Here is a 24,216-nt window from a genome sequence, read left to right as displayed (position 1 = left end):
TAAAATTATATATATATTTCTCATCATTGGGTACGTTTGTCTTCCAAGTTTCAACATATCAGCGACTACATGTATATCAAAATCAGCTTTATTAACATCTACACCAGGCTCATTGACATATAAATCAAACAGATTAACATCTAAATCAGCCTAATTAACTTCTAATTCATACACATTAATATCCAAACCAGCCAAATTAACGTCAAATTAGTCACATTAACCTTCAAATAATTCCCATTACGTTGGTATGTTTTGAATTTCGCTCAAAACTGCACGAGGCCTATCTGCGTTAGCCGTCCCTAATTTAACAGTGCAAGACTAGAGGGAAGGCAGTTAGTCATCACCACTCACTGCCAACTCTTGGGCTACTCTTTTATCAACGAATAGTGTAATTTGTCGTCTCATTATAACACACCCACGGATGAAATGGCGAGTATGTTTGGTGCGACAGGGATTCAAACACGCGACCCTCAGATTGAGATTAGAGCGCCCTAACCACCTAATCATGCCGGGCCTTCCTCATTAAGTTCAAACTCGGGCATATTAACATCCAAGCCACCCTCATTAACATCAAATCAATCATATTAACATCCAAGCCAGCCTCATTAACATCAAACCAGTCACATTAACATCCAAGCCACCCTCATTAACATCAAACCAGTCACATTAACATCCAAGCCAGCTTCATTAACATCAAATCAGTCATATTAACATCCAAGCCAGCCTCATTAACATCAAATCAGTCATATTAACATCCAAGCCAGCCTCATTAACATCAAATCAGTCATATTAACATCCACATGAGCCTTACTTATGTTTCTGTTACTCTATTAAATGAGGAATGCCTATTTAGTGATATGAGCATACAATGAGATGTTCATATCACATTACCCCCCGCTAGTACAGCGGTAAGTCTACGGATTTACAACGCTAAAATCAGGGGTTCGATTCCACTCGGTGAGCTCAGCAGATAGCCCAATGTGGCTTTGCTATAAAAAAACACACACACACTCATATCACATCTATTTCTGAGACTTACTTTATTTCTTATCATGCGACAGAACTCTGGTTTTATAGGCTAATAAGCTAAGTTCGAATCTGTTTCTTAAAATATTTCCTCCAAATTTTAGCTGTTGGTACGCCATAAAAATGACAGTCAATAATTTTTAATGGATGGTGGGCAGTAAAGTGGTGCTATAGGTTAAAATGAGAGATGGCAACAGATATTCTTAGTAGCCGCAAAATACGGACATGTTTCTTTATAAAAATGTTTGATCATAATGAAAGGCATGTTAGTTCCTTGCTCATGAAATGTAACGTTCCCCTCTGGTACAACAGTAAGTCTACGGATTTACAACGATAAAATCAAGGGTTCGATTCACCTCGGTAGACTCAGCAGATAGTCTGATGTGAATTTTCTATAATGAAAACACAAACACATGAAATGTAACATGTTATTTACAATTCCATATCGTGAACTAAGCAAGGTCAGAAGAAGATATTTTTCAGTCGAGCCAATATCAGACATACCGGTGTTGTGAGTGAAAAGTCAAGGTCCCTTGTCAAACTTTAGCGGAAAGATTTTGAACTTTGAACACTCTCTGAAAATCTGTCTCAGCAACTAATTTGTTATGCGTGATAACTAACTCGTAAACATAAAGCCTAATATCGTAACAGGTCGTACACTTACACAGTATCGATATATTTGTGGTTAAATAGTTAGGCTCCAATATGACTAGCCGATGGTTACCAGGATCTGTCTCTCTTTTTGTTTTTACACTTCAAAGTCCTAACTACTGACGGCTCCAACTTTAAGGCAACAACATACCTGTAAATAATTAGATGTGCCAAACGAGAGACTTTTTGTGGAAGCATTGAAAAAGCAAGTAACGTTCTTGGAGCATGCTCCACTAGAATATTTAGTAGACAATTGGTAGTTTTATGCATTCTGAAAACTTCAGACATTTATTTACGCTTACAAGATTGAAATTATGTTGTTGTTTTTTCTTTCATTTACAGTGGGCTTATATAACAAGAGAATTACAGTCACTTGCTAATATTGTTATACACTTTTATGTAAAAGTTGAAAAAAATACATTGTGTATTCATTTTGGTGTCTTTCAATACCTGCTTGCTGTTCTTATATTTACTGGCTGAGAAGTCTCAGTTAAACTTGCAGTTTAAAAGGACACATACTGTGTCATGCCCTAAACCCATTCTGTTACGATCTTTCTGAGTATTGAAAATGCTCTTTCACTCAATGCATTGGAATGTGACACAACAAGCAGACACTTCATCAACTTCATGAAAGTAGAAAACAGATGATAACCTGCTGAAGTTTTTTTACTCGATGTTTCACAAAACTTGTCTACTGCTGTTTCATCTGTTAAATTTTCTTCATCTATAAACTGGTATTAGAGGTATTCAGTCATATCTTATATACTCAGCTGTGGGAAGATCTCACAGCTAAAACAGAAATAATTTGGTTTTTCAATTTCAACGAAAACGTTTCATGTTAGAATTCACAATGAAATAAATTGGTTAGTTAACGAATTTATTTCAGACAAGTCATTAGGTAACTACAAATATATTTCTTAAATAATTTTAGTTCAATCAAATTGATGAAAAAATACGTCATATGCACGTTGCATTTACATTACTCTTATCTGCTTTAAGGACACATCATGTTTGTTACTGAATCAAGAATATCAACATCTTTCAGGATCTGGTCAGTCCGGGTGAAAGTCTTAAACATCTTTTCAACCACTGCATAAAACTTTCTGACTCTCCTGTAAAACAGAATTAAAACCAAAAATTAATGTTATATATTTTTTTAATGTTGAAATGAAATACCGTTGCTGTGGAATAATTATGACCTGACATTTATGTCACTCAACTATATCAGTCTCCAATAACCAACATTTCACTGATTGTATTTTACAAAATGTATTTCAACTCACTAAACTAATGTTGCTACAGTTGCTGGCGGAATACGGTCTTCATTCTTTAGTAATTATACTCGATGTTCTCATTATCCCACTAATTCTCTTTGTAGGTAATCTTGATAAGGCCTCTCTGGTTCACCTTGGACACAACTGGGATAAAATAGCCTAGGAAAATTTTCAATATTCCTTGCATTGATTCATAAAGATTATCCAGCATCACTTCTTCAGCTTGTAAAGTAAAATAAAGCATTGCAATAATTCTAAACGACTAACTATGGAACTTTCAGTATGAGATGTGAAAATCTAATTGTTTTCTTAACCATATACCAAGGTGGTGCACTTGTACCTTGTACCTTTTTCTACATTATTTTATATAACTAGAAACCTAATTTTCTATAACTACATGATCTGTTATCAATTAACCATTAAAATATTTAATATAAATGTACCTGGAATATCATGTTGAGATCCCTCAATGGCTTTAGAGCAGTAGTACACTCTCATTTCTACGTTTGAGAGATTTTCATGGCAGTTTTTGGTACAACCCTCTTTTCTACATCTTTGCGAAGTATGATTAAAGCGCTGGTCGCTGGGTTAGGATTCTCGCAACATATGTTAATAAACTCAATCATCTTATACCACAGTACATCAGAATCTTCTTGACCTCCATCTTAGAAAATTTTTGGAATTCTTTCAAGATTTCTGTTCTCATTGTACTAAAAAGAGGCAAAAGAGAGATTAACAAAAAACATTTAAGGTTGGACATGGGCCTTAAGTACTTTAATGTTTAACGTATACTGCTATTTAATATACCATTTGTTCACTTGAGTTTTTGCTAAATGAATTACCTTTTCTCAAAATGGAAGCAGGTGCCTACTAGCATGTCCTATACCAGCAGTAAAACTTCTGGATCCCGACGTCCACAGCAGGGTTTGCAAAATGGAAAACACAGTCTAAATTAAAAACTGACGGCTATTTCTCTTTGATTCTTGATAGTTCTGAGTAGTGTCGACCTTTTATTACACTTGCACTGTCACTGTTGAATGTCACGACATTTTCCCATCTGATCTCTCTTGAATTATACAGTGAAAAAAACAATAATAAATAAAAGTTTTACTACTTTTACTATGCACATATAATAAACAATGTTCGAATGAATGAAACTGTCTTTATTTCGTTATTCATGTAGTAAGCACTTTATAGCATTTTTACTAATATAATGTTTTGAAGCTATTGTAATTTAAAGAAAAAAGAATAGATACAGGATTTTTATAATAATATAAACTAAAATTACCTGAGAATATTGTCGAGTTTTTAACATATTCACTGCTGTGCCTTTGTTGCAGATAGGCATTTCTCGAAATCCAGTTGTTACTTCACATAGATCATTGTCATACAATCTGAAAAAGAGTCTTCACACATTAAACTAAAATGTTGTATTCGACACATTATAGTGAAACTACTCTTCACTGTGTTAGCCAAGGTACCTGTGAATAATAGAATCACATGTCGATGTTAACTATATAAATCATTATCACTATTGAATTTTACGTTTGGATACTAAACTTTTGTCTCCTCAGAATCTTCTTAATGTGTGTAATTATAAGAGTGTAACAGAAGGTGCGGTTGTCATAACAGCAACGTACTACACGCTAAAGTTTTTTTTCTTTTTTTTAAGGTAGTGCGGATTATAGAACGAAAATAAGGAAAATATTACCTTTTCCGATGCTGAAATTAATTCCACATAAACCATACAGTGCAAGTTCATTGCCTTTGTTGCTCTTAGATATGAATAGAAATTCTCAAGTCCATTCTTCTTTAAATTTTCAAAATTATTTTTGCCGTTTGCAATTTTGTTTTCACACCTTGATAAGGTACGTTTTGCGCGTGACAGCAAAATTTTAAAATTAGAAAATAAACAACGATTACTATCCATAATGCGTCTTTTTTTTTTGTCTTTTTTAAATTTCGCGTAAAGTTACACGAGGGCTATCTGCCCTAGCAGTCCCTAATTTAGCAGTGTAAAACTAGAGGAAAGGCAGCTAATCATTACCACCCACTGCCAACTCTTGGGCTACTCTTTTACCAACGAATAGTGGATTGACCGTCACATTATAACGCCCCTACGGCTGAAAGTATGATGTGTATAATGACATACAGTACGATAATATTCACGAAATTAAGATTACAGGAGTAGGATATAAAAAAACATAGCTAATACTGAACTTTGTTACATCAGCTGGCGTAAGTAGACTAGGCTACAGACGAACTTTGCTTTTAATGAACATATTATTCTAACGATATTCCTATTCCAAAGACATTATTCTTGATTAAGGTTTTTGTTTAAAGTATAGCACAACAAAGTGTAACAGTGTCATTCAAAATGAGTAAATATTTACTTTATCTTGGTTGGCTCTTCGTAAAATTGAATATTGCGACTTTTTGTTAAGTTATTAAAAAAGTTTGGTATCAGGAGATTTTAGTCATGTGTCAGGAGGTGGAGAAACAGGACTCTATATCAGGAAATTCCCGTCGAAATCTGGAAAGTTGGCAGGCTTGTTGCTCTCGGCTAAGTGAATTGTATCTATCTCGACTGGAAAGTAATTCGCTAATCGCGAACCCTTGATAAGATATCAAGGAATTTCTGGCCCAGACAGAAGAATCAATATCGTTTGTAACTTTGTAAAAGTTGTGTATATATATTATTATTTGTAATAACAGTTATTGTAAATTGTGCTATTGCTTGTATATTAAAATATATTTGTATTTAAAGAAAAGAAACTTTGTATAAATTTTGTTGGTAAGTATCATAAACTGGATTCATATTGACATTTATTTAACTTCTAAATTTAAATTACAATTAACTCAGTTTAAGGCTATTTAAAATTGTAATTTGTAACAAACCTAAACTTACATTTCGTAGCTAACTGAAATAAATATATTTTCCGAAATCAAGCTTGATCAACAAAGAAACAGTAAAGTGCAGTCAAACCTTTCTAAATTCGTTTGTGGGCCAATAAAAATTAAGAACATTTATGAAAAATTTCGTGTTTGTTTTGAATTTTGCGCAAAGCTACTCGAGAGTTATCTGCGCTAGCCGTCCCTAATTTAGGAGTATAAGACAGCTAGTCATCACCACCCACCGCCGACTCTTGAGCTACACTTTTACCAATGAATAGGGAGGGGTGACTGTCATATTACAACGTCCCCACGGCGAGCATGTTTAGTGCGATGGGGATGCGAACCCGCGACCCTCAGATTACGAGTCGAACACCTGGCCACACCGGGCCGGCGTATTTATTCAATAATTATTGGTAAAAATAGATTATCTACTCTTCATATATAGAAAATCCAGTGAATTTTAGTAATACTGTTCCAACAATGGCTTTTATGTCATGTTCCTTAAAAAAAAACATAAAATAATATTGTTTTTTAGACTATGTACTGAAAATGTAAAATGAAATATATAAACAACAAACTGGAAAAATATTTATTGGTTTCTTAATTTAGAGCCTACATTGATTAAAGAAGATTGTTCGTTTTTTAAAACATTGATGAGAAATCAGAAAATAACTTAATTCAGTAAGATTTAACTTGAAATTAAATCGATATTTTTACTTTTATGATAAATTTTATGCACTTGCTTCTAGGCTACGTGATCCCACACTACGTCTTTATTTCAGTTGTATTATATTAACATTCACTACACTTATAAGATTTCACGGCACACACTCTCTCAAAGCCCCCTTCACCCTGTCACTCAAATCGTATTGAGCAGATAGCAATCAAACTATTCTATACAGATAAATGCATTTTGACTTTTATGATTCCTCCTATTTTGAGAAATCAAACGTGACACGACGTGATACGTACTAGCTTTTTAACTTCTGAGCCCTTAAATCACCTCTTTAAGAAAATATGACTGTATAGTTAGTTTTTTGGAATTTACTAATAACTCTCGTGATAAAGCATGACAGATTTATGGTCAGTAAAATCGAAACTGAGTACTAATAACTACCAACCTCTTCTGTCTCTCCTTGCTTTTTCGTGTGTTTTTTTCTCAAAGTATACATAATTTCAGCTCTTCACGTGTTCAGATCATAAAGAGGACGCCACATTCGACTCACTCAGGGTAAAGATAACGATAATCTATTCAGTGTTAGTTCTCACTCAGACAAGAACTTATTACTGGTATTCAGTGATTTACGAAAACGTATTCTTACATTATCTGTAAAAGATCAGTAAAGTTATAACCTCGGAATAATCACTAAGAGTCTATAATTTGGAGAATGTCTAAACTATGCACAAGGGAACTGGCGAACGATACGCATCAATATCGCTTTGTAGGACCTTACAGGTTAGAAAAAACTCTAGGAAAAGGACAGACAGGTGAGTACATTAAGATTATGAAGTTATTTCTAAGGTTCTCGTATAAAAACACGATTAATTCTTTATTTGTTTGTTTTCCTCGAGTTGAGATTTTAAAGTGTTCATTTTGAAATTTTGATTATTAAAAAAAGAGATGTGAGAAAATTACAATAAGTCTGTTTGTTGTTAAACACAAAGCTGCACGACGGGTTATATGTACTAAATCCACCGCATGGATCGAGCACTGATATAAAGACTCAAGCTTACCGATGAGTCTCAAAAAGAACTAAAAAGGACGTTGCTTCTCTTTACTTGGCTAGGTTCCGACCGAACATAACTTTTTATATTCTTTAAACAAAAAATTATGAAAAATTAAACCAGACACTAACGTTTTGAACAAAACTATAAAGACTGAAATAGTCAAGAAAGAAAATGGTCAGATTTACTAAATCTTCAAAATCTATTTAATATGCAAAACAAATGTTCAAATAAATCAAATATATTTAAAACTTAAGGATTAAGAAGAAGTTTTTTACAAAATAACCCGTTTCGTTTTTAATTTATTAAAGTGTTTGAACAAAATGCAAAAGAAATTTAATGTTGTTATTAAAATGAAAGATTTTCTTCGATAATGATGGCATTTCATACAATATAACATTATTGTATTCATACTATACAACTATAGTATATTTATGCTATCCTTCATGACATATAACAGTATAATGTTTATGATATCCTTCATGGTATATCACAATATTTTATTTACGCTAGTATACACGTTGTATAACAACATTATATTTATATCATTTTTCATTACATGTAACAGTATTATACTGATGCTAGTCTTTATTCTGTATGACAGTATTATACATATGCTACCCATAATATTCTATATAACAGTATTACACTTATGTTGCCCTATATTCTATATAACAGCATTACAATTATGCAGCTCTTTATTCTGCATAACAGTATTATACTGATGCTAGTCTAGTCCTTATTCTGTATAATAGTATTAATCATATGCCAGTCTTTATCTTGCCTAACAGTATTATACTGATGCTAGTCTTTATTCTGTATAACAGTATTATACTGATGCTAGTCTTTATTCTGTATAACAGTATTATACTGATGCTAGTCTTTATTGATACTCATTGATAGAAATCAAAGTGCTGTAAAGTCTATCACTGAGTTCACAAGCTTATCTCATGATAAACGTGATAATCTTACAAAATGTTTTGTTAAAAGCAAATATATGCTGACAAATTCTAACTATCTTTTATGCCTATAAATCATTTATCTTTTACTTTTGTACCATTTATTTACTCTTCAAGATGTGAACACAGTTGGATAAACGTTTTTATACAGTGCACTTTCTTTTTTCCTAAACAATTGCAAACTTCCACAGTAAGCTGCAAATTTTAGATTCCAATATAAACCTTTCTACAGCTCAAACACTATCCGTTATCCTGCCAAGTCCTTCTCAGGCTCGTGCGTGTTGTTCATTCCCAATGAGATAACGTTTCCTGAAAGATGACTAACACTGTACCTTTTATCCTATCATGACCTAGTGTTGTTTGTTTCCTGAGAGACTCGTCACAATGTATCAACAAATAATAAGGAACACTGGTAAACCACCAAACGATCTAGAGAAGAACATATTCTCTCACTTAAATTTTCCATGGATCTGTATGCAATATGAATTGTATATCGAATGGACATACAGACAGATAGATTCTTCTAAACGATGCTTTCGTTGTTTATTTATGATAGGAATATTTACTTTTTAACATTGTGACAGAACCTTTTTTGCAAGGTGCTTCTTCATCAGCAAATTTAATCAATTGTCTAAGATTTTTTTGTGGATTTTCCTTGGCGTGCTTTTTATTCAATCAGGTGGGAAAGGTTCAACGTAATAATCAGAACTGTAGGAAACATGTTCGATCTCATGTTGTATAATACAGGAGATTACGGGGGTGCTTTAAACAGAAATTCAGATATAACTCGACTCTTACTTACACCGTTTACCTTGACTTTCCATAATATGACAGATAGTGATCTTGTATAATACAGCAAGGAAACTAGATTTATAGAGAACAAAATCTTGAAACATGTGTTTATGGTATTTGTATGCATATACAATATCTTTAGGTAATATATATAAATATATACTAATTTCGCAGATAGATAACTAAAACATAAATAATTTTATCTACAGAGCATTAAAAACTATGAAAACGGATTTTTATATCTATAAAATTTGTTACCCTTATGTTGCAGTGTTTGTTAAGCAGCCTGTTTTAATTTTTGGTTTTGGTTTTAATTTCGTGTAATTTCGATTGCGAGTTGTGGGACCTAACCACCAGACCATGCCAGATCTTGTTTTTAGCTTCTTTAAAAAGTGCATTAGTGGAAATAACATTATTTGTATTGAATCAATCTCAATCATTCGCTCATAATTATCTAATTGAAAATTGCAACCAAAATATGTAGTAAATATATTAATGGAAAATGTATAATAAATTTCAATAAAATAGATAAAAAAATGTTTAATTACAGAGTAGCCTACAAACAAATGTGACAATCAATCCCACTGTTCGTTGGTAAAAGAGTAGCCCAAGAATTGGTGGTGAGTGGTGATGGCTAGCTGCCTTCCCTCTAGTCTTACACTGCTAAATTAGGGACGGCTAGCACAGATAACCTTCGTATAGCTTTGCGCGAAATTCAAAACGAACCAAAACTGAACCATACAGTGTCACCCAGTGATTGTGTATGTCTTATTTCACAGGCTTATTGCCTTTAACAACTTGATGATAGAAAGTTAAATTATTTGATAAGATATTAAGAAGTTCAAGGTTAATTGGTCTTTGACACTGACCAAATTAGTGATTCTCGCTTTTTCTGTTGAAAACCGCTGCCATCTATGTGCTTGAGCTCAAACTACAAACATATTAATGTGAATTTAATAAGACCTCTTTACTGGGTAAAATAAGAATTGAAATTTTGAGAAAAAGGTTCGTACTTTTGAAAGATAAAATTTTAAAACATAGCATGGCAAGTCTCATAACGTCTTTTTGTAATCCTTATTAGGTAAGATATGTTTTTTGCGATGTGTTTTAAATATAGAGTTGTGTCTCATGTTTGTTCACTTCACTGTGAGAATCTTAAACCAAAACTTGCAAAATCGTAAGAATTTAATTAATAAAGATATGCTATTAAAGCGTAATGATGCATGTCATAAACAATAATGCATAAAATATCTAAAGTGGAAATACTGGATAAAACTATGGAATTCTGGAGAAAACTAAGGAATATTGTAGGTTGCAAAATAGTTAACAAGATCCTTTAATTCCTACGTAAGTATTCAAAAGCCAGAATAGTTTCAGTTGTTTAGCTTAAGTAATAAGTACCTTTAAGCTAGGCCTAGGTAATAAGTCAGGATTTTTACTTTCATAATATGAAAAAGTCTAGACCTTCTTTAATTTTAACCTTAGCTTTTACAAAATTAAAAATGAACAAACCACTTAATTTACTGATCATGTGAACAAATCCAAGCAATAAAAACTAAGACCAAATACGTAGTGCGTGTTGGTTATAACTTAAACCTGTTCGTGAAAGAACTTGGATAATTAATTATACACAAGTCTTAAATATTCATACACACACTAAAAATTTCTCATTGGTAAACGTTAAGTTGCGTGTAATAACAAGTACACTTTGGGATTACCTTTCCCACACTGTTGAATACTAACTATGGTTTATTATTTGGTTTAACCCGACCGATAAAGGACCAAATTCTGATCGAGGCGTTAGATATTTTGTTTTCCGTTTGGAGTTGAGTGCGTAGCACATCTGTCCGCTGCGTTGCGGAATTGAAAACGTTAGCGGTAAATTTTTTTACAGCATTTATTCACTTCGTTAAATTGCTTCAATATTTCTATTAAAAACAGAAAAAAATTGCTGTCTTATGTACAAACACTGTAATGTGAAAAGCACAATCTAAGTAACTTTATCACAACAACATTAAAAATTGTTTATAATGAATTTCTCCACTTTTCTTAAATTGTAGTGTTTATGAATTAAGCACAAAGCTACACAATGGACTATCTGTGCTTTGCCTACCACGAGTATCAAAACCCGGTTTTTAGCGTTGTAAGTCCGCAGACATACCGCTAAGCCCTTGGGGGCGTTGTTTCTTAAAGAGGTTAAATAAACAGTATACTTGCTGTTTGCATTGACCTATTGTGATAAAATGCATAAGTTTTCATATAAATTATATGCTGTATTAAAACCAACACAAATTTTCTTTTTCCGTGCAGTAAAACCTGTCTAAGCCGGAAACGCCATAGGGCGGAAACCTGTACATCGGAAATATCAAAATTTTGCACAATTATTTTAAGATTTCTCTTATAAGTGGCCCTCTATGTGGCGGAATCTGCGTGACGCGGACAGAAAACTATCTTTCATCTACCTCATCTGTCAACAAGAACGATCACAAAGAGAGTAATGGCCCGACATGGTAAGGTGCGTTAAGGCGTTCATCTCGTAACCCAAGGGTCGCGGGTTCGAATCCCCGTCACACCAAACATGCTCGCTCTTTCAGCCGTGGTTGCGTTATAATGTAATGGTCAATCCCACTATTCGTTGGTATAAAGTAGCCCAAGAGTTGGCGGTGGATGGACTAGCGGCATTCCCTCTAATCTTACACTGCAAGATTATGGACGATAGTGCGAAATTAAAAAAAAAAAAGAAACCGAGTAAGGCAGAAAAAATGTTTTTGAGTAAATATTAATTTCTTATTTAATTAATAATTTGTTTATATATTAATAAATTCTCGGACATTTTGTTACAGTAAGTATTGATTAAATATATTCTGTTCTTTTTTCTGCCGTCATTATTTTTGCAGTTAAATTAGATTCATGATTTGTAGAAATATATTTGTCTTTTAGGTGCAAAATTCTACTCTTTAAATAATTCTCACGAAAAAAAGGAATTCCTATCTTTCCTAATTTTAAAAGACAGTGAGGATATAGAAATTCCTACTTCACCGCAAATGTTAAGTTATATTAACGCCAGCAAATTGTATGCAAAAGTTAAGTGGGAAAATGAACTTCTTGAAAAGGCCGTAGAATTTGCATTCTCTTTTAACAGCATGAGAAAGCCCATTAAAAACAAACGAAACTGTTGAAATTGGACACTGTTTCAAATAAATTTGATACAGATTTTGTGTACTTATGTATATTTTAAATGTCTATTTTTGTTTTTATTCAAATAAATGTAGCATAAACAGAATAATAACTTTATTCACAAACATTTTACTTCCCTTGAGTCAAGCAAGTATAATGTTCTGCTCAAAAATTGTATATATAATTAAAGAAATGCATGTTCACTATATCTAAGCCGGTAAACCTGTCTAAGCCGAAAATTTTAGTCGGTCAAGTGCGATTCCGCCTTAAACAGGTTTTACTGTATTTACATTTGTATCGAAGCTAAGGCTACCTGCTGCGGTTCCTGTTATAACATTAAAGGATTTAATGTACTTCTCTTCATTAACGCAACGACAGTTTAATGTGCAGAGAATGTGGATTCAAGTACGGCTTGATATTTAAGTGTTTAGGGTGCTTGATCCACAATGTGAGGGTCGTGCATTCGAATCCCCGTCACACCAAACATGTTTGTCTTTTGAACCGTGGGAGTTTTATAATTTGACGGTCTGTCCCACTATTCATTGGTAAAAAAATTGGGCAAATGTTAGCGGTGTCTGATGATACTAAATACTTTCCCTCTAGTCTTTCTTTGCTAAATTAGGGACGAGTAGTACAAATAGCCCTCGAATAACTTTGCGCGAATTTCAAAAACAAACATATAAACCAGCGCGATAAGTCCGAAATCCAGAGCTTTACCACAGGGCCAACCTTCTTCTCCGTATAAAAGGATAAAAAAAAAACAAGTTTTGTGTCCATTATGGATATATGAATCTGTATAGTAGCAGTACTGACCTATTTGAAACATTTTCGTTTAATGAAATACATAGTTAGTGTATGATGCTTTCTCAGGAAACATTGACAACCTCTGGACTGGCTCCACGCAAAATGATAGTTATTGTTTCTAATAATGTTTCCACAATGTTTAAAATCTTCAAACAAGTGTTTTATTTTGATACACATCTTTTTTCTTACAATTCGCAAGAAATGAGGCTAGCAAGCCCTCACTTATATTGTTTGTAAAAATGAAGAACTTCGTTACGTGCTGTCACTGTGATGGTAAGATTTATGTTGGGTGATAACGTAATTTTCATTATCGATTAGGGCAGATGTTTCTTCAATTATTGATCGTTGTATTAGTTTTGAAAATCTCATCATAGAAAGAATAAAATAAATTGTGATATATGTGCCTCACACAAGATATTACAACTGTTTATAAACTATAGGTTTCTTATTCCAGGCCTCCCTATTACGGAAAATCGATGAGAAATGTTTTTTGATAGAAAATTATGTAAGAATAAATAAACAAAGTTATGCATAATCGGTAGCTACTATATTAATTTACAAAAACCAATGAAAAAAAAATGTTAATATTGAAACATTTCATGTTTAGTTGGGAGCTTTCTGAACAGGATAATTAATAAAAAACACACCATCAGCAAATTTTACAGTAGACAACTTCTACTTTTAAAAACTATTTTTTCACCCACAGTATCGAGTAATCATTAGGTAAGAGATATGTTGAAAATGGCAGAAAATGAGTTTCAGAGAAATTTATAGACTCATGATCGTATGGACAACTTTAAAGGTGTCGTTCAATTAGTTTGTTTTTGATTTCGCACAAAGCTACTCGAGGGCTATCTGTGCTAGCCGTCCCTAATTTAGCAGTGTAAGACTAGAGGGAAGGCAGCTAGTCATCACCACCCACCGCCAACTCTTGGGCTACTCTGTTACCAACGAATAGTGGGATTGATCGTAACATTATAACGCCTCCACGGCTGAAAGGGCGAGCATGTTTGGCGCGATGGGGATGCGAACCCGCGACCCTCAGATTACGAGTCGCACGCCTTAACACGCTTGGCCATGCCGGGCCACCATTCAATTAGTTATTTTAGTAAAATGAGATGGATAAAGATGGTTTCTCGATATTTACTAAACGATGATTTGGATGATTTTGTCAGTAGTGCTTCAGCTATTTTTATTCTGTTGATGTCTGAATTTCTTTGGGTTATTTCGAAATTCTTTTAAGATGTTTTTTAAATCTGATATTCATGTGCCGAATTCTATGACATATAAGAGTGTTTACAAAATTTGTCTTTGATTTTGTAGATTATTCTGTTGTTTTTATTTTAAGTAGGGTAATTGTTATTAATTGTTTAACATCTGCCTTTGTAGATTCTGTATTTATGTCAATGTCGTGTTTCTTTTTGAGTCGATTTCATAATCCAGTTGGGTTGTCGCTTATGTACTTGGCATAAGGAATTGTAATGATGATAAAATCTGAGTAGTTTTCATTTTTAAGTTTTTTATTTTTTTATTGAGTGTTGTTCTTTTCGCACGTCGACTATATTTTATCAATTTCTTTTCGGTAATTGTTATTTTGAATGAAGATTTCAGAAAATTGTAGTTCAACGTCTAAGTTGTTTGCAGAGTATACATTTAATGCTATTTCACCAATGTATTTTAAGATTCCTAGTTTCTGTTGTATGCAGAATGCGGAATTCCATTTACGGTGTTGTTCTGAGTTTTACTTTTCTTTGAATTTTAATTAATCTCAGATCCTGATTGCTTTCTTATGATGTTGATATTTGGAAAACTTATTGAGAGATATTTGACGTTTACAACTGTAACATGAATCTCGGGATGTGTGTGTGTCGTTGAAGTGGTTTGAGAATTGTCAGAGTTGAAGCTGCAGAAAACATCGTCGACATATCTCAACCAATATAACGATTTAGAGATGGCCGAGTTTAAGTCCTGTTTATCCAGATGAATTAAAACTATATCTGTAGTGTACTTGATGAGTGTTCCGCCCATACAAACACCGTCGATATGACAATGGATGATGTCTTAGAGGTTTGAACAGAACTCCCTGGTGAAGTTAAACAAAGTTAGAACATTTGAACGTGGAAATTTTGCGTGTCGGGCCTTTGATAATTATTTGAATGGCAGATTGGTAGGTTTCTTCTCGTAGAATTTGAGTATATAAATTTTGATCATCAAAACTTACCATTTTGTGTTTTTGATTCAGTTTTGTTGAGGAGTCAATAAAACATGGAGTGATATTAACAGTGTTGTCTGAGTTATTGTAAGGTAAGATAATTCAGGTTAGATATTTGTCAAAGCTATAGTTAAATAAAGAATACGCTGATATCAAAAACGTTTTAGCGCCTGATCTGCCAAAATAATAACATATCCGTGAAAATTGCAGATTGTTATCAAAGTTAAACAAAATTATATTCCTAAAACATTAAACTTTAAAAACAATTTTGACTAAAGACAATTACGATGTGGTTTCCTTACCTATTTCTAAAAGTGTCTTCAGTCACGAAAAAAAAAAGTAACTGACAGGCATTATAAGAAATTTGAAAAACTGAGAAAAACAAAAATAATATATTTCCTTCCAAAAATACAAGCCGTTTTTAAATTTTCCAGTAGCCAGTAATTTAATGGTGAAATTCAACCCTTAGAAAATAGTTTTAACTATACTATTACACCCAGAACTCTCCCTATATCTGAATTTCAGATAGGATTTAGAAGAACTTGTTAGAAAAGCAGTTATTCAGGAACGCATAGTTCGTCACCTAAACATATCTCTTCTCGGGTGAATTCAAAGTCTTTCGACATCATTCATAAAGTACAAGTAATCAATATTGTTTGTTAAATAGCCAAATCACTACCCCACTCCAAAAAAACCTGCAGTTAAACATTCTGTCTTTTCCAAATATTCGAGAAAATAGTAAGATAAACCAAAACTGCTAAACTTAAACCTTTCTTCTAAGGAACATAAAACACTAAAACTATTAAAAAGTGACGAAAATATAATTTGACTAAATCTGACAAAGGTAATGAATGCTATTGTTATCACAGATTGGACAATATACCAACAGAAGATGTATGCACTCCTTGATAATTCTTCTCATTTCAAAAAAAAGGAAAAAGGAAATTAACTTAACCTCTTCAAAGAAAACAAATTTTAGAAAAATTTCATATTACAAAAACATTTTGAACTTGTTACTGGTATATATCAATTTCTTCGACTCTCAGATTCCGTAGCCTTCATATTTATCGTCTTCTCAAAACTCACAAACCTCACTTCTCCTAGTCCTATTGTTTTGGCATACAAAACCTACAATTACAACCTAGGAAAATCCCTCAGTTGGATTTTTTTACATATAGTTCTCGTGCTTTCTCTTTAATAAAAATTTTGGAATGTTTACTAAAGACTCCAAGAATTGTTCACTCTGTACAATTAATCACATTTGATGTTTAAAAATTGTTCACTCCAGTTTCTGTCCTTCAACCAATGAATGTTGCCCTGGAATGTTACCAAAACTATTCAAATCCTCGTGTTTGTCTGTTTGTGTCTTACTTGACATCAACACCCTGAAAAATTATTTCTCCTTACCGTTAAATGTTCCACTTTCCAGTTTGCAGTTGTGGATTGCTTCCAACTTAATGGCCTAAGTGTGGGAAATAATGTAGCTCCAGTACTTGTCAGTATACATATGATAAGAACTGAAGACATCTTTTCAGCTTTTGATAACCTTATTTAGATAACGTTGCTCAGAAGTTTTTCTTTCATCTCAACCAGATAAAGTCAAACATAAAATTCACGAAGGAAAAAGAAATTCATAAAAAAAATTCATTTGTAAATGTTCTTGTTAAAAAAAATCAGAAAATTCAAAACCTCCATATTTCATAAGAGCACTCACACTGGACTTTATATTCCTTCGAATTCCCTTAGGGACCAATGCCCAAAGCATATTAAAAGGAGATATCCATACAAATGAAATTATAAGTTCCAACATCAACAGAAAATGAAAATCTTAGGTTTCAGTTTTGTGTAAAAAACAATTTCCCTTCCTTTGTTGTTAACAAACTGGCACAGGAAATTATTCTTCTGAAGATGTTCTTGTTACTTCTGTTTTACCATTCGTCCCAAACTTACCTCATACTGTAAAAAATCTGGTCACAAGCAGTAATAAATTATAAAGTTGACATTAAAATACAGTTTATATTTTTATCTGGTAAAAATCTGGGTCAACTGCTATCTAAAACGTAAGTGGATAGCGATATTCAGGGAATGTATATATAATTGGATGTACAGATTGCAAAATCTATTATATTGGTATGACTATCAAGATGGCAGGTAAACCTGGTGAAACATTTTACCATGTACAAAGATAAACTTTTGTGCAAATTTTTAAAAACATGGTTCTCTCTACTATTTAATTAAGAAACATACTTTCACAATTGTAATATTAATTTTTGGTATTCCGTAAAATTATATTTACCAACTGTTAGTGTATTGTAACTGGTTTCTGAGGTCGGGCATTATACAGCCTTCTTTTTCAAATATTTTTATAAATTCATTCATTTGTTTTTCGTATAGAATATTGAGGTTTTCGTGGATTTTTATGTATTATCTAGGATCATTTAATCCTTCACTCCTCAATTAGATGTGTTCTGTTTTATTCACTAAAACTACGTCATGGCCTTTATCTGCTGTTTTGATAATTGGGTTGAGATTCTTAAGTTGCTTTGTTAATTCAACATTTTATTTTACGTTGAATGTTTAATAATCTTTTAGAGAATATTTGGTAGAGAATTCCTTAAGAAATGTTTGGATGGAATCCTTTTATGATTTGAAAATAAAATACATCTTTAATAACCTATGGAAACTTGTTTTGGGTGTTTGGATTTTTGTTCTTTACATTTCAGTTTGTTTGTCTTTGGAATTTTTTCGTTTCAGTTGCATTTGGTTTACTTTAAAATTAGCTTCCTCCTTAGTTCTTAAAAAACTTATTTGTATATAAGTTGTAGGTAATTTAGATATGGCAAAGTTTAGGCCTTTCCTAAAGCATGCTATTGGATTTTCATAATGCGAAGTGCAAAATAAAGTTGAAGATATCAGGTTTTGTGAAGTTTCATGAAACATTTGCAGTTCTTTAATTTCTTTAGATTTTCTAATTTCTTCTTTAGTTTATGTTTAAGTTTCATGTTCTGTATGTAAACATGATTGTTGATGATTTACAAGAACAGCTGAAATCGTTTACTCAACAAAGTCCCACTAGACCAGGTCATTGTGTCGTTTCGTATTGTTTGAGGCCTTTGTATTTTCTACATTAAGTACTTTGTTTTGAGTAACTGTTAAAATTCAGGTTTAGGCCCGTTGCCGTGATTAATTGTCAGTAGCAGCATACAGTTTTTAAAAAATTGGCACAATACATTCTCTTCAGTACCGTTGTAGATACATTGATCCATTTCCTTACTGAAGTAAGAACAATAGTGTTCAGTATAGAAATAAAACAATTGAGCTATTTCTTTACTAAAGTAGCAAGAACAAGTAACATTCAGAATATAGAATAGCCAATTATTCATTTCCTAGCAGCAGCATTAAAATGACACAGCAGTACGTCTGCTGTCTCACAACGTTAGAAACTAGGTTTCGATACCCGTTACAGACAGAGCATACATAGCCCATTGTGTAGCTTTGTGCTTACTTACAAACAACAACTAATATTTGACATATTCTTCCTAACCACATGTATGCAAAGCGATAAAAGTAAAACATAATTAACTATTAAAACATACTTGGTGATCAGTTGGGTACCCATGCTGTTAACTGTGTTTTGGGTCGTTAAGCTAATAAAGTTTCAAGCATTAACGATATTTTCAGCACAATGATGTATCATATAATATTTTTAATAACTCAGTGTTTACATTGTGAATTTTTTCAGTTTATATGAAATATAAAATATGGAATTATTCTTTTATATGTTTAATCCTAATTTAAAAGAAAAATTCCATATGTTTTTAATTTAAATTACCTTAGATTTGAGAACTTGAGAAGTAGCAAATTTGGCACTAATGTTAAATCCAGACATTGAATTATAACTTACTCAACTACTGTCTTATGATTAACGACTGTAAAGAAGGATAATTTCAGTGTTAGCTCAAACTTTGAGAAAACAACACGGTTTTTCTGTATCAAACACTCAAGAAAAGGGGTTGGTGATGTCAAATTGTTAGTTGCGGTAGAAATAAACTTTACATTACAGATATCAGAAATAAACTTTATACTACAGATATCAGAAATAAACTTTACACTACAGATATTACATTCTAAGCCCATTCTTAAAATTGCATAAAATTTTAAGAGTTGCCTTTACTACAAAGAGGACAAGCTATTGAGGCTTTTCACTACATGCTACGTTTATTTTAAGCAGTTACGTTGTAGCGTTCGTGATAAGAGGTTGGCGCACACAGCTATGAATACAAATATCTAGGATTCAAGGCATGTCACCGCTAAAACGCGCTCCGCACCTTGGGGCCGTGGGTATAATATAAGAGTGAAGGTAAAATTCCATTAATCGGTTTGGCAAGAGTACAGATGGGTGCTATTGACTGTAGTTTACTTTCATCTAGTCTTCCACTACTAAATCAGGGAAGAGCGACAACATAAAAAGTTGTAAGCCGTCACATAAAATCTGTACCAGATGATGCATCAGTATCTAAGATGCTCCAACATGCATCATCAGGCTCAAAAGCAAACAAAATAGAAGTCACTCTGTATACAAAAGTAAACGTTAGTGATGATCTATGTTGAAAATTTATATTTTCTTCACTTATGATGGACAATTTTAAAACTATAACTATCTTTTTTCTAGTATTATCAGCTGAAAATTAGGGACGATTAGGCATATATAGCCCTTGAAAGAAAAAAATAACTTGTTTTCCTGAACAAACAATAACGTGTATTTATTTCGACCCCTGGTCAGATATTTGGGTTACAGATTGGTGAACAACTCAGAAACGAAAAGAAAAACAATATTAAGGTAACGTTCGGCATATTTGTGTAAATGTACACATATCTGGACATAGGTCCCTTTATAGAACCGAGCAGAATAATGCCAATTTTTTTTATTTTGTTCTATAATCTATTGTACACTTTTGTAATTTTACTTACCTAATCACTCATATGGCATGATGTTAAGACGCCTGACTCGCAATCTGCATGTAGGTTGGAAGCTCGAATTCCCTCGTGGAACATTCTCATCCTTTCAGCCGTTGACGGAGTTATAATGAATTGGTTATTTCCACCATTTGCTAATAAAAGAGTGGTCCAAAAGCTGGTGCTTGTTGGTGTTAGCTAGCCACCTCCCCTTTAGTCTTTCGGTCTAAAATTATGGAACGGCTACATAAAAAGATATGCTAGCCACTAGATAAAACACTTTTCTAAACTCACCGATGATGTATCAGTATCTTAGGTACCTCAACAAGTGTGAATGGCCGTGGGTCTCAAAAACAAAACCACTCAAATATTTAAAACTTTTAACGTAAATATCAGTAATGATCTGTTTTGAAAATTCATATTATTTTCTGTATTTATACTGAACATTTCTAAACTATAGTTCTGTCTGTCGTTAGGTCTGGTAAAGCTTGGGATCCATTGTCTGACAGGGACGAAAGTGGCTGTAAAGATCGTGAACAGGGAAAAACTTAGTGAATCAGTTTCGAGGAAGGTGAGTATTCTGTGGTGAGTGATTTCTCAATAAACAAAAAAGAAAATGTTTGATTTCGAAAAGATCAATAAAATATCAAATATTAACAAATGTGAGTAATAAATAGTATTTAGCTAACTAATAATGTTTGATTTGATATTCTTACACCTATTTTATTGTATAAACCTCAGACGGGCTCGGTCAGTGTATCAGTGTAAACCAGAAATAGATTCAGCAAATTTTTACACCAATATATAAGAATAAACCAGAAGTAGAATCAACATTTACACATTTATATCAGTGTAAATCATGGATATACATATCCATGTCTTCCTATTAATATTTCTGATACTATGACAAACCTGATCCAGCTGGAATAAATACACTCACAAGCACGTTAATGACGCCTAATATTTCAGAGTTCTCTGATAGGACAATACTTACAATATTCCCCGCAATGGACAAAACAGATAGCCCAATGTGGCTTTGCTCTAAAACTAACAGATAAGTATTTCAGATTGTATAAGTTGCATATGCAACTTTAGTGTCAATGAATATCGGTAAGATGCAAATGACGACAGTTGTAGGTTTACGAAATTAACTAAAACCCAGTATATGATATTTTCTGTATGTTTAAACTAATATTTGCCCCTTTTTCTCCCTTTTGATTATATTGAATTCTTCGTTAGCACAGTACAAAGAAAACGTTTCGTTGATGTTGTTTTTGATTTGAATTAAGTACAAAACTCCACAATGGGCTCTCTGTGCTCTGCCCACCACGGGTGTGGAAACCCGGTTTTTAGCGTTGTAATTCCACAGACGTACCGCTGAGCCACTGAGGGGTCGTTGCGTTGATCAAAAAAATAGATGACATAGCTCGCTACATATATTGAAATTTCATTTGCGCCCCCCAACAAATAATCATTTTAATTTTTTTTCCTTTTCTTTGTTAATAAACGATCCAATTTCGCAAGATTTTTGTGGAATTATTATTCGAGTTAATATGACCTTTGGGATGATAAATATCCCATTTACAAAGGTTTTCTGAAAAAATTTAAAACCTAAACGATAATATTCAAACATCCCGATTTCTTGTCATTTAGTGTTATTTACACAAAACAATTGCATATAATTTGTCAAAAGGTTTAAAATAAAGAGATGAAGTTAATAGGGGAATCATCTGTTTTCAGCTCGTTCTATCACACTTTACATATACATGGAGTGTTAGTAAAAGAAAAATCTCATTGTTCGCACTTTATATATGATACAATGACAGTAAAGAGCTAAGCTCATTCTATCAGTTTCTACACATAACTGGAGTCACAGGAAAGGGATGACCTTATTCTATCAAACTTTACGCTAACCTGAAGTGTCAGTAAAGGGGTAAGCTTATTCTATCAACTCTATACGTACCAACAGTGTTAGTAAGGGATTAATATTATTGTATCAACTCTACAAGTACTTACAGTGTCAGTTTACAGGGTTAGGCTCATTCTATCATACTCTATACGTACCAACAGTGTTAGTAAAGGGTTAGTATTATATCAACTCTACACGTACTTACAGTGTCAGTTTACCGGGTTAGGCTCATTCTGTCATACTCTACACGTACCAACAGTGTCAGTAAAGGGTTAATCTTATTATATCAATTCTACACGTACTTACAGTGTCAGTTTACTGGGATAGGCTCATTCTATTACACTCTACATGTACCTAGAGTATCAATATACCTTTCACACTTCAATAACCTGTAGTCTTACTTGTTTCTTTATTCACAAATATTCCAGTAGATAAAACGTCAGATACTTTGTTTAACAGATTATTTGACATCGAAGATCTACAATTAAAATATATCATAGAATTAATCAATCTTACTCAACTTTGTGTGCCAAAAATTGTGTATTTATAATTAATGATAAATTTTATGCACAGGTTAAAAGCCTAACAATGGCGTCTCAGTTATACCCTGTTTTGTTTGTTTTCTTATGCACAAAGCTACAGAAAGGGTTATCTGTTCCCTGCCCACCACGGGTATCGAAAGGCCAGTTTCTACCGGTGTAGGTCTGCAGACGTACCACTGTGCCGCTCGGGGGAGGGGGCTCCTGTTTTATGTGACATACTTATGGATACTTTAGAAGATTCTAAGTAGCAAAAGTAAAACTCGTAGTATATATGATACGTAGATATGTGTGAATCTGTGATTTGTTACGGTATAATATTATACAGGTCTACTTATAACTCTTATATAATGGTATAACAATACACAAGTTTACTTACAAGTGTTATATAAGCAACATGTTACCTTAAAAAAACCTTACAGTAAAAAATCTTGTACCAATAAGAAAAATATACTGTACGGTTGCTTATGAACGATATATACTTTTGAATATCATGAATATGTTTAAATTATACTATTATACAATCATAACAAAGCACTTATCAACAATAAGTCTTGATCAAAATGCAATACAAAAAAGTTTGATTATTATAAATTATCTGAAGTAAATAACAAAAAAACATTAGTTATCATGCACAAAGTTTGTTTAATACAATTACAAAAAAATTTAATGGATAGTAAAGCATATGCTAATGTTAAAAAATTAAAAAAAACTGGTCAATAACACAAAACTAATATTGTGATCTAATATGTAGAATTAAAAACATTGAAACTGAGTATGTATTATATTATACTCCCCTATGGCACAGCGGTGGCTTCGGACTTACAAAACTGGAAATAAACCGTGTTTCGATATCTGTTATCGACATTTCTGATCTTTGTGCTAAATTCCAAACAAACAGGCCCGGCATAAGCAGGTGGTGAAAGCGCTCGACCCGTAATATTAGGGTCGCGAGTTCAAATCCCGGTCACACAAACGTGTTCGCCCTTTCAACCGTGGGAGCGTTATAATGTGACGGTCAATCCCACCATTCGTTCATAAAAGAGTAGTTGGCGATTGGTGGTGATGACTAGCTACCCTCCCTCTAGTCTTACACTGCTAAATCAGGAACGGTTAGCTCAGATAGCCCTCATGTAATTTTGCGTGAAATTCAAACAGTTATAATATTGTTGTATTTTATAAGTATTGTGCGATCAGTTTTTAATTAATTCAATTGTAAATAGTATACTTCCTGCAGATAATTGTGTTGTATTAGTAAAAATATTTTTATTATTATTTTAAAAAGCTACTACATAAA

General features: G+C 32.9%; 1 protein-coding gene and 1 long non-coding RNA gene across 11 annotated transcripts in view; one reads left to right on the top strand and one right to left on the bottom strand.

The window, feature by feature from the left end:
• Window positions 1-103: 103 nt before the first annotated feature.
• On the bottom strand, window positions 104-20,937 carry LOC143234846 (uncharacterized). The gene is made up of 5 exons (XR_013018830.1): window positions 20,487-20,937; window positions 4,240-4,345; window positions 3,794-4,017; window positions 3,395-3,661; window positions 104-2,789 (listed from the first exon to the last, which is right to left on the bottom strand). It is a non-coding gene; the product is annotated as an uncharacterized LOC143234846 (long non-coding RNA).
• LOC143234842 (serine/threonine-protein kinase BRSK2-like) overlaps window positions 6,687-24,216 on the top strand; it is a 57,271-nt gene continuing 39,741 nt past the window's right edge. For 2 of the 10 annotated variants that reach the window (XM_076472511.1, XM_076472510.1), the window contains exons 1-2: window positions 6,693-7,334; window positions 20,948-21,042. In XM_076472511.1, the coding sequence (XP_076328626.1) occupies window positions 7,235-7,334; window positions 20,948-21,042 (195 nt within the window). In that variant the 5' untranslated portion in view covers window positions 6,693-7,234. Of the gene's footprint in view, window positions 7,335-10,469; window positions 10,670-20,947; window positions 21,057-24,216 lie in introns of those variants that run through there. The other 8 variants (XM_076472517.1, XM_076472513.1, XM_076472516.1 and 5 more) reach the window with 7 other exon arrangements.

The sequence above is a fragment of the Tachypleus tridentatus genome, chromosome 12 (genome assembly GCF_004210375.1).
Source record: "Tachypleus tridentatus isolate NWPU-2018 chromosome 12, ASM421037v1, whole genome shotgun sequence".
NCBI lineage: Eukaryota > Metazoa > Arthropoda > Merostomata > Xiphosura > Limulidae > Tachypleus > Tachypleus tridentatus.
Note: the sequence above shows the minus strand (reverse complement) of the source record. Positions and strands in the feature narration are given on the sequence as shown.